This window comes from Diplotaxodon limnothrissa, linkage group LG10 (genome assembly GCF_057381915.1).
Source record: "Diplotaxodon limnothrissa isolate DT_005_m linkage group LG10, D_limnothrissa_male_GT1.1, whole genome shotgun sequence".
Lineage (NCBI taxonomy): Eukaryota > Metazoa > Chordata > Actinopteri > Cichliformes > Cichlidae > Diplotaxodon > Diplotaxodon limnothrissa.
In genome coordinates, this window is record NC_140605.1 from 16,613,520 (window position 1) to 16,625,566 (window position 12,047).

At 40.1% G+C, this 12,047-nt stretch overlaps 1 protein-coding gene across 1 annotated transcript; it reads right to left on the reverse strand.

Annotated features, from left to right (window-relative positions):
• Positions 1–368: 368 nt before the first annotated feature.
• LOC146624150 (dixin-like) lies at positions 369–11,958 on the reverse strand. The gene is made up of 21 exons (XM_085363733.1): positions 11,896–11,958; positions 11,044–11,173; positions 10,718–10,843; positions 10,250–10,481; positions 9,009–9,110; positions 6,465–6,553; positions 6,255–6,358; positions 5,773–5,859; positions 5,443–5,496; positions 5,247–5,297; positions 5,039–5,143; positions 4,863–4,916; positions 4,666–4,737; positions 3,359–3,430; positions 3,183–3,248; positions 2,743–2,892; positions 2,427–2,490; positions 2,248–2,344; positions 773–881; positions 556–635; positions 369–477 (listed from the first exon to the last, which is right to left on the reverse strand). The coding sequence occupies exons 1-21, from the start codon at positions 11,956–11,958 to the stop codon at positions 468–470; spliced, it is 1,917 nt and encodes a 638-aa protein (XP_085219859.1). The 3' UTR covers positions 369–467.
• Between the last annotated feature and the right edge of the window lie 89 nt (positions 11,959–12,047).

Genomic DNA, 12,047 nt, shown 5'->3' on the forward strand with positions numbered 1-12,047 from the left:
ACCACAGTTTAGACAAATCAGAGCGCAAAACATGTACAACAACACCCCCCCCCAATTTCTTTATCTGAAGGTAACAGCTTATAGTAATGAAAACTGTAACGTACCCGAGGACATAACAGAAAACATAAATTTGTAACATGTAATCTGGTGGTGTCTCTTTGAAGGCAACACTGATGAACAAGTAATAAAAACTAAACAGTGACTACAGTAAATGTTCTGTAGTTGTGGTGAAACAACAACGCTACTGTGGTTTTCGACGGGTCCTTTAAAATGTTATTTCTGAGTCCATAAATAGCTTCACCGTATAAGGCACTGACTTTTACACTATTATGGACATCAGTTACAATGAACCCAAACCTGGTGCTCCTACAGTATTTTGATAGAAGGTCCAGTCCACTTGTGCCTTTGCTGCCTTAATGTGCCACTGGGATCACAGTAAAAAGTGTCGAAAGCCTCTCAGTTTGAACCTACAGCGGCCTGAGACAGAAAACATAATTAGCTCCCCAACACTGAGATTTAGGGGAACAAACAGAGACAGATGGATCATGCCGTTACCTTTCCTCACCACAATCCTCTTCTAACCAGGCCACTATTTTTCCTTCCCAACCTGGAACAATTGCTTCATCCAGGAATACCTGCAGGCAAGAGTAAAGACTAATTAGTTTTTAGTACAAGAAATTCTAGGATTATTTAGCATATTAGGTAATAATAACAACAAACCCTCAGCAGTGTGCACCAGATTTGATTTTACACTTGTGCTGCTTTTTCTCACCTCTTCTTTCACAGTGCCAAACTCTGGGTCCAGGGCTTTAAAGTGATACCTGTAGTTTCCCTCTCGATCAACAGCTGCCTTAACGTCCTTGAGAGTCACCTCACCCAGCCTGGACAACACAAGCAAAGAAACTGTGTCACGCTAATTATAATTTTCGAATTTCTTGGCCTGACCTGACACAGTTTACTACACTGAAGCATATGGGAATTGGAAAGGGCAGGTGATTGGATACGTTGTCTCTCACAGGCTGATTTCACAAAATCAGATAAGCCAATCTAAGAGTACGCTGAATAGAAATACTAAGTCTCGGGCATAGACTGTATACAGAAGATGGAAGCAGCCACATTTTGTTAAGCATTTTGAGAATAGGGCTGTTCGATATAACGATATATATCAGGTGATGATATAAAAACGTCTATCGTTTCATTTTACGCTATCGTTTGTTTCGTGGTGTCGCAAAATAAACTGTTTACGGCAATATTTTTTCATCGTTTTGATGGTCACTGTAGTGGCTATATTAATTTCTTACAGTTCTCTCTTTCTCTTAGATTTTATATAACCACACTACGAACGGACAAGCGCCTGTTTTTATGCATTGTGGTTAGCAACAACGACGGTAACAACATCGCATGTCCGCTTGTTTATGTTCCACATAAACCTTTCACAATAAGGCTCAAGATCCTGTTGAGACTTTTCAAAATAAACTGAATCACGTGAAAGAGCAGATTATTTACGGATGAGAATTAAAAAAGAGCCGCCAGGTGCTAAAAAATAAACCTTAGACTCAAATGTTAGAACAGGCTTTTCCCCGCAGCACGCCGTGTAATAACAACAGCGGCCTTTACAACTTATGTCTAAAAATGTATCGTTTCATACATCTGTTAAAACACTCAACTCCAGCTACATGACGCGCAGCTGGAAACACTTCCCGCAAGACGAGCTGCCCGAGATTCACAGAATTTACAGAAAATGTTACATTTTTGTGATTTATATCGTTATCGGGACGATAGATGTCTTATATCGGGATATGAGATTTTGGTCATAGTGCACAGCCCTATTTGAGAAGCATTTTGTTCGTTGTCAATATGATGTGGCACGTAAAAGGTGGGTCTGACAAGGATACGGAGGCCAACAGAGTCCATAATTTCCAAAATGATCATGTTATATTCAATAAGGTGTGAAACTAATGATTTGAAGTCATAAACTCATTGGGAAAGTGTTTCCTGAGGTCATAGATCAAAGGACGGGTCTGTGTTCTCAGACTTCTACACAATCAAACTTCTTTTCTAACCATGCCTCCTGTTGGCCATTAGAAAGATTGCAGGTTTATGACACTATAGAGACCCAAAATAACCATCTTTTAAATACAGTCTAAGGTGTGAAGCACTTCAGTCAGTGTAGCTAGCAGTACAGTTAGTATATTCTTTCAATTGTTGCTGTGTAACATTATCACACTCGTCTATAAACACACAAACCTCTTCGGTATAGTGATCATTGAAGGCGTTGGGGATTTTCCAGTAAAATAAAGGATTTTTGTGGAGGAAGATGAACCACTGTGGGACTGACAATTGTCTATAACAAAACAACAAGAACACAATCAGTAAAATGATTACAGTGTATGGCTGTGAAGCTAGGACACACTAAAGGCTCTTACTTGTGGAAGACGACGAGTCCAAATCTCCGTGTTGGGCTTTGCATCTCGGAGATTTCCCCCTTCCCTGGATAAAATTACCAAAACAAAAAACAAAAACCCTCTTTGAATCTTCAATAAAAATTCAGGGTAAAAATCTGATTTTAAAGTGATCATCAGCTGATAGTTTAACAAGTCAGCAGCTACTTTTAGTTACAGCAGACTCGCCAATCGACTCGTGACACCACACAGTTTGAGCTTTTAACCCACAAGGCACAGGTACTAACTAAACTCATAAGACTAATTTATCAGGTGTTCTGTGAATGCATGGTATTTGTACCCTCTGCGTGTGCAGAACATGCAGCCTGTCAATGAGTGATACAATGCCCTGCTCCAGGGTGTCCAGTGTATGGTGCTGCGGGTCGTGGTCTCTGAAGTTGTTCCTCAAACTCCGAAGTGCATCTCTGAGCAGCTGAACTTCTTCTGCCTGCTGACAGAGCACAAACAAACAAACTGAGCTAAACCCCCTCATGCTTGTTTACACTGCTATTTCTGCATATATTCGACGTTTGTTATATCACAGAAACTATTTTGAAGCATAGTGCCTTCTGGGTAATCATTTGATCAGCAGTGATCAATGCTCAAACGATCTTATCACATTATCTCAGCATTTCAAAGAACTTGCTGGTCTAAAATTTAGAATACGGGTTTATGACATTTCAAGTGTAAAGCAATCAGCCAAAATACTGAGAAGTCTTATTGACAAAAAATAATATTTACGCCAGACACAGAAGGAGCAGGATTTCCAGGGTAAGAACAGCCATTATTTTCTGCACTGGTGGGAATCTGAAAAGAAAGAGGAATAATCAGCTGTTTATTGCAACTCTGAACTTATGTTTGAGGCAGACAGAACATAAAATCATCCTGCTTAAAGGACCGATGTAGAAAAATACTACCTCTTGTGGATCTCTGCTCATCAGCTCCTGCAGCATGCTGTTTTTATGCTCCAACTCTCTTTGTAGTTCATTCTGCCAAATCACGAATTAATGTAATCAATATGATGTAGTGCTTGCAGGCAATCATTGACAGAGCCCTGAATAAACTGTGATAGCCACAAAGACTTCTTTAAACTAAGAATGTGTAAGCATTTTATGACCCCAGGAAGCCAGAACTTCTGTTTCCAACTTGCATAGATCAGCTCAATATTCAACAAGCATGACCACAATGCCTAAGAGCACCCTCTTGGCTAACCTCAAGCCTGTTGACACTGGGTTTAACAACTAATCTCCAGGAGAATCAGTTTCATATCCTAGATATGCAACAGTCTGATAAACTGAGAGAAACTTTTCTGCAAACACCATCTTTAATTTCATTCAACATGATCGTTTGCTTCAATATATTAAAAATCAAGTAGTATCATCTTGATGAATCTTACAGATTAAATTGTGATGTTTGATGTTATAAGAATACAAATGATATGAAAAGTACAAATATGTATGTACTGTTTAAACCTCAAGCAGGTCAGTCCAAGGAAGTCACACATCACTGCCAACTCATTTGAAGGACAAACATTTGTGATTGGCCACCTTTGCATGCATCTCCAAAACATATAAAAAATGTAACCAAAAATCTTCATAGAGATCGCCAGGCCTGGCAATCTCTATGAAGATACAGACACATCTGATTTCCTCACCACGGCTCAGCACCTGGCTCAGAAACACACCAACAGCAGGCAGCCCTCTTGTCCGATAACTCCAAACTCACCACTCACCATTTAACTGCTGCTTTTCTTTGTCTCAAAGGTGCGCCATATACGCACCGCTGGTACAGTGAAACTGCAAATGTTTCTTTAAATCAGTTATGGTTCCTTTGATTGCTCATCCATTACTCAGATAACTGCAGCAATTCTAGAGCTATACATGCAAACAAGCGCTGACTCTCCAAGGAATATCTAAAGGTCGTTGGTTCTCTGACTGCTCCGGTCTGCATGCCTTGGTATACTTGGTCTGAAACCCAAGATTCGTTCATCATTGTGAATGCTAGACAGAAAGTCTTGTTATCTTATTTTAAGTTAAAGAAACTTCAGGAGGAAATTGAAGTTACTTATAAGGATGAGTTCATAGATCTACTTAAGAGGACTTCCTATCTAAAGCTGTGTTTCAGGCAGTGGTTTAATTGACATGTGGTTAAAAAGACTGATTAATACTTCTCCATTAATCAAGACATCTTGTCAACAGGCAGAGAGAGAGAGAGAGCTTCACACCTGCATGTCCTGGCTTTCTTCGAGCTTGTGTTTGAGTTGCTGTAGAAGTCTGTCCTTCTGAGCGACCTCCTTCTGCTCACGCCCAACCAACCAAAGAGGAAATATGTGGCTCTACATTTAGTCAAACCTTATTGCACAAATGTGTTGTCATGATAAATGCTAAAGTGAGACTCAAATAATAAACTAGAGTAGCTCACCTTGCATTCAGCCCACAGCCTGTTGCATTCCTCCAGCTTCCACTGTAGCTCTGCCTGCAACACATTTCCACGGATGAGGGACTGTGCATTACACATCTATAATGCAAAGTGCCCAACTTTCTTGTAAACAGGACTCTGACTTTATGCTATAAAAATGGAATCGTATTGTATTGTACATTTTTGCTGTCGAGTTCATCCTTCGTCATGCTGGCTCTGAGCAGCTCTTGCTTCATCTGCAGTATCAGCGCCTCCTGAGTGCACAGTCTCTGCTGCTGGGCGTCCTGCACAACAACAACCCAACAGAAAGTCGGCACTTTTTCAATACAACTAGAATCATTTTCAACTAAGCACTAAGATCATTAACTGGGTCTAGATTTGTCCCACCTTGACTCCCTGCAGGCTCCTCACTTCCTGCTTACAGCACAACAGTTCCCTCTGAAGCAGCAAACACATCGTTAATAATGTTAATAATTAATCGCAGTGTGTTTCGCCACAAATCCATTCTAGGTGTCATGTTTCCCAACAAAAACAAGAGGAGAAAACAGTGACATTAAAAAAACCTTGTAAAAAGTAACTGTACCTTCAGCTCTTGAGCTTCCTCCATACTCTGATCTAAACGACTGCGAATGACTACCTGGAAAAAAGGAGAAAGAGGGAATGTGTGTGAGAACTGCAATGGAGTGAGAAAACAGTGAAATTGATACCCGTGTCACCCTCTGAGACATGCGCGCACACAAAAACCACAGCTATGAAACAGTAACGTGATCTGTAGTGAACACAAAGGGTTGAAGACGAAAATGACACAGGAATGACAGAGAAAGAGAGACAGCAAGACAGAGAGCAGACAGCAGGGATGAAATAAAGGCAACAAATGTGAGAGGAAAAACTAAGAAAAAGAAACCATTATTACCAGCTGCTGTTCAGACGTGTTCCCTTGTTCCAAAGTCAAAGACGCATCCTGCTCGTCCTCGGGCAGCGAACCACGCAGCAGCAGAGCCTACAAAGGCACACACATGTGACAGCAGTTTGCACGGTGTTACATTAGCTGGCAGGTTGCCTTATGAGGCAGTGCAGCTGTGTGCACGGTGTATGTTAAGAACTAAAATAAAAGCTACTAAGAATTGCATTACAATCCTGCATCAAGTAAAAGTCAGTAGGTAAACAACATAAACAGGACCTTGCATGTTTATGTTGTTTAGGGTAGTGTGTTCTGGCCCAGTGCAGGGAACTGAACCATGACCCCCACACAGTTCTTTTAACAAGAAATCTCAAAAATCACCTGAAGCCTTCTTTTACTATATGTACGAAAACATGAGCAAAATACAAGCAGTGTTTCACAATATGCGAAGAAGCACATCAGTGATCAAACATGGAGGTTTATGATGAACACACCTGTAATGCAGACACCATTTTTCGTGTCTCCTGCACCTCTTTCTCCAAAGTATCATTGAGAGAGTCCCCCCATGCCATCTCCACTGCAACTTGAGATGACTCGGCTACACGTGCACACGTGTACAAACAAATAACACAGTGTCACTGTGATGTCAGTGGGAAATTTGGAGAAATTTAGAAATGAACCTGAAGTGACGAGTTGTGTCTCACCACTGCTTTGCTGTTGCTCCTGGTCTTGCTCCTGCCTGTCTGAGTGGCTGCTCGGTGGAGCTCTTGGTGATGACAGCGGACTAACAGAGCTGAGGCTCATAAAGGACAAAACACTTATTAATCATCTTGCACTACAGAAGCATGTAGATTTGTGCACCTACATAAAGATTTTAAATACTTTTCATTCGTTTAACTCTCTGTCAGCTCTATTTTGCACACCTACAGAGAAGCTACACTTTTCTGTAGGATAGCAGAGACCAACAGCCTCCTCTCCAGAAAATAAATAAATAAATATATATATATATATATATATATATATATATATATATATATATATATATATATATATATATATATATATATATATATATATATATATATATATATATATATATATATAAAATATTACTTTACACCATGTATGACACTCCATTTAATGCTGACTCACATATCTTTGTTTCAGGTTCTTACTGCATGTCCTTCATAACACATATTTGCATTTTTAGCAGCATGAGAAAAAAAACACAACAACCACGAGACAAAAGTGACAGTTATCATGCACAAAGCACTGTAAACATGTCGTAAGCAAAGCATGTAAACTGCTACCAGGGTGTCTCTTTTATAAATCCTTGCAGATAAATGTCTTGTCTCACATCCTGGAGGAAAAGGAGCCTGAAGGGGTCAAAATCCACTTGAACTAACCAAACTTTCAGTTATGCTACAACACACATAACGTCACACAAACCTCAGGAATCACCACAAACCCACACAGCATCAGTGTCTTGCCTTACCATTTTATCTGTGCACCCCCCATAGCGAGCTATGGTCGCTTCAGCTGGTACTTAACAACTCCAAGTAGTTGACTTTGTCTGCAAGAGTCTAGCATCTACAGCTAAGACAAACTAATGGCAATTTGTGAATCTCCTCATGCTGAAACATCCGCTCCCCAGCCTCTAGCTAGCTAAGGGTAACCATGGCAATCAGCGCAGCAGCTTAGTATCTCTCAAATGAGCAACATATGGGAAGGATGGCAGCATCGGGTTTTATTTATATCTCTGATGAATCAGTGTCTCTCTGAGAAGACAAACCCCCACTGGACTACAAATAATCAATTAATTCAACCCTCACTCTAAAAATAACTGTAACTAAAAATATGATCACATAACTTCAAAATGGACATGTGATTTGAGAAGACAAAGGTTGATTTTTTTCCCCTGTCATCTGCCTGTGGTTTGCTCAGATGTACTAAAACACTCTCTCTTTCTTTCTCTCTCTCTCACACTCACACACACACACACACACACACACACACACACACACACACACACACACACACACACACACACACACAGAGAGAGAACAAAACTTGCAGTGCTAAGACCAAAGTCATATGCTCTGTCAGGCAGTTTCTGCAAAGTAAAACACACACACCACAAAAATGTGGTGTGTGTGTTTTACTGTTTTTCTGTTTTTAAACTGCTGAAAAATAAGTTTTAAAAATGACAGATATCAAATTTACATAAACAGTGCTGCATGTAACACTAACATTCAGATACTTTTACAGATAAAAGTGGCAAATTTAGGAGAGAAAACTTGGAAAAGTAGTGTTTTAAGTCAAGCCTGTAGTGCATGGCTACCTAACTATATAGCTAATAGTTTGTTGTCGGCCTTTTATTAGAAAGATTTGCTGATCTTCAAATGTTACTTTCAAGTTACTGATCCCTTGAAAATACACACACCCAGCCTCAGAGGCTCACAAGCTAGTCTACTCCTAGTGATGATCCCAAGTCTGAATGAAAGAGCATTCAGCGTAAAATCAAACTGTGGATCCATCACTGTAACAACCCTAAATAAGTTAGCAGCTAAAAGGCCCTCTCTAATGTAAAAATACTTTTAAAAAACAACATTTAATTACATCACTCTGTCAAATAAAACTAATAGACAGAAGCGGGGTCTCTGATAAAGGTCAGGGGCATTGTTGACACAAACAATTTAGGCCTAGTCTGGATGTACATGTCTCATAATATTAAAAACAGGGAGTGCCTGTGTAAACATCTCTGAGTGGGCTTTCATTGAAGTTTGATGTTTATAGTATTAAAGCTTCTAGATATCAGCTATAATACTATAATGTTATATATGCACAGATAGGTGGACTGAGTATTTCTGAGTATATTGTTAAAGGAAAAAATTGTGGAAAGAAAGAAGGAATCTCATGTGATCTCTGGGGTTTGAGCTGAACCTCTCCAAAGTACTCGTAGTATAATTCTAACATTTTATTGTAAGAGGCTTCATCCTGATAATATAACAAAGTATATGTCTACAAATAAAATTAATTAGAAATAAAGCTCTGTTACCTTGTATAGTGGAGGTTAATAAACCTCTTGATGACTTTCAGCCAGCAAAGCCAATACTCTTTATATGCATCGAGTTATGTAAACATGGCAATATGACAGCTTTCTAGTAATATAATTTCAGTCTGCTAAATTTATTTTTGCCCTGCATGACTATAACAGCAATGGCAAACACAGGCTTGTGCAAAATTACCTGCTATGCTGAGGGTTATCCTGTTCATCTGGGGCTCCTCTTTCATACTGTTCAACCAGTGCACGGACACACACACTCTTCTCCCCATCCAATCCACAGCCACTGAAAGACAACCGAATAGCTTTTCAACTTGCACACAGAGACATTCTTTATTTTATAGCGTTTGTGAGGATGGAAACGTGACGATCGGTGTTTCTCCACCAGAGGACAGCAAAGACCACAGAGCTATTGCTCTGTCACTCCACATCTGACCATCTCTGGTGCCATTTAAAGCTAAGAATCAGCCCTTTTAGGGCTTATGATACAACTGTACTCTGCCATAGAGAGCACAGGTTCAGCTGAAATGTGACTAAAAGGAAGCTTTAATTATTTGCTTCCTCCACAGATAAAGAATAGGAGCTGAAATACCAGATTCTTAGTTACTTAATTAGAATATGAATAATTTCTTGCAGTTCTGACAAACTAAGACAAGAAAAATGCACAAATAAATCAACAGACTTCATAAACAGGCAAACAATAATAACATACCTGACTGTATGCTACAGCCCTGTTTATACCAATGAGCTTTTTGAGCTTCAAGACATAAGAAGTCTTGTGCAAATAAAAAAAAATATGATCGGCAGCTTTACTTTTATCAAATACACATCAATGATTAAGCCATATGTGCTGAAAAACAACTCTTTCAAAATATGCATTTGCTAGTTTCCACAAAGACACACAATTGATTTCTAATGCACTCAAATCTAAAAAAAATACGTAGAGCTGCTAAATAGTTTGACGATAAATATCTTTAATTATTTCTGGAACACAGCTTTCAGGCACTGCACATCTGGCGGTGCATTAATTATTTAACAACTCAATCATACAACTGTATGATCATTAAAAAAACTGGCTTTGTGGGGTTAAAATTTACTAGTTAAGCATGTGACACTTCCATGGTGTTGGTTTTATAAAAGTGAGTGAAAGTCCTCTGCAGATGCTGAGGTGTTTTCTACAATGCCGGCTAACTTTAGTCTGTTAGATCTGTAGGCCCATTTGATTGACTTGTATGAAAAGAGTAACCACTTTCAGGTGCAAATTAAAATAAGTGGACAGAGGAATTTTACAACAAAAACTTTACATTTGTCCGAACTACATCAAAGCAAATGACAGGAAAGCAGCCTCTGCATGATTCTAAACAGTAATCTATGGGGATAAGAGTTTACACCCATGATTATATTTACAACATGTGGCCAGCATACCTGTGGAGGCGTGCGGTATGTGTGGGCAGTGAGGCATCGTGTCGAGCTGATGCCAGAGTAGCAGCGGCACCCTGAGCTAGAGCAACAGTAGACAGAGGGTTGTGACTGGCATGGCCTCTCGTCAACCTCCTCCCGCTCCCAGAAGCATTCCTGTGATTGGCTGTTGGTTTGAAATGGGCCGCCAATGCCAGAATTACCCTCATTACGGATTTCAGATTACCATCGACAATGTCTGCAAAAACAAAAGAAGCACATGTTAAGAGTTTCCCTACACTTTTAGACACTGTTTACACTTATAGACAAATACGTATATTTGATACAAGTGTTTTATGGACTTTAAGTTCTAATTTTAATAACACTTCCTGGCTACAACTGTGAATAATGAGCCACAGAAAGTTTAGGAACATATACTCTTGAAATAAAGAAAAGAAAAAACGAGCGGAAATACATAGTTTTCTGTAAGTTTACCTCTTGCGGATATGTGAGGCATGCGTATGTGCCTGGAGGAAATGAAGCGCAAGACTTCCTCCACATTCTTCCTGCTCTCCTCTTTGTTTTGTGGAGCAGCATACACTCCCTCCAGCACCTCCCCAGCTCCCAAAGAGAATACGAAACATCATTAACGGCCATGTAAAGAACAAGTGTTAAAAAAGACGAACAGGTGTTGAGCACAGACTGTGTTCAACCCTAAATTAAACAACATCTTATTGATGGTTTATTTTGTTTTTTCCCTCTATTATTTTTTCATCATGTCATCCATTTGTTTGTGTGTCAGTGTGCAGAATTGTATTTACCAACTATCTCGATTAGCTGTGTGAGCACAACCCCATCCTGCAGATCATGCCTGAGGTCTGCGATGAGCTTCAAGCCTGATTTCCTCTTCAGCTGAGAGTTCACCCAGGAAACATATGCTGCCAGCTGCTGCTGCAATCCATCAATCAGATGCACAAATCCGACAAACCACAAACACACACATTAGACTGGCTGCCAAAGAAGCCTGCGACAACGGCATAACACACGGGTGCCTTTGTTTACGCCACTGGGTCAGGGGGAGAGGGGGCAGGGTCCGCCTATTGTCCCAATGGATTTTACTTTTACTCCGTGAAGTCAGTCATGTACCTTCACGTTCAGAGTAGAGGTGCAGAGTTCACCATACTCCCCCATTGTACTTCACACGGTTCACTCGTACACTCCGTGGGTTTACCACATCCTTACCGGTATCGGTCAGTCACGTGACACCCCGTTGTCCGGGATACGCCACAAAGAACCTACCCATCTCCACAAACCAGAAACGCTCATTTCACGCTAATTGTGATGTTTAATTGCGATGTTTGGTAGCAGTCGAGTCTCACTTCCTGTCAACCGTTTCGTTAAACGTTATTGTAGCCATCCAAGTCAGGCATAAAACTACATCTTACGTCAGTTATTTGTCCAATTATTTCATTTACAACCGTCATATGAAATTAGCAAAAACGGCGTCAACATTACCTGAGCTGCACAAACTACAATAAAGGATGCTTTTTTATTTTTATCTAAGGTTAACTTCAGTGTCCTACCGGCTGACGTTTAAGAAATTTAATCGCTTTACAATTTACAACAAACACAACGTAATAAACATTAGCAGTAGTAACGCCGAGTAAAGTTACCTCGTTGAAGCCTCCGTGAAGAACCTCATCCATCAAACTTCCTCTCGAGAGTGAGGCGATCATCTTCTCACTCGAAAACCCATTTAAGCCAGCCAGCTAGCTGGCTAGCTTCGCTGACTGTCACACGGCTGGTCTAAACATGGGGCAGAGCC

Bases quoted from the DNA above. Each gene is read 5' to 3' on its own strand.
- LOC146624150 (XM_085363733.1), bottom strand. From the start codon at position 11,958: ATGATCGCCTCACTCTCGAGAGGAAGTTTGATGGATGAGGTTCTTCAC. The intron at 10,482-10,717 runs GTAAACTTACAG...TTGTTTTTGCAG, and splicing joins GCCTCACATATCCGCAAGAG to ACATTGTCGATGGTAATCTG. The intron at 4,738-4,862 runs GTGAGCTACTCT...GGGCGTGAGCAG, and splicing joins GGCTGTGGGCTGAATGCAAG to AAGGAGGTCGCTCAGAAGGA.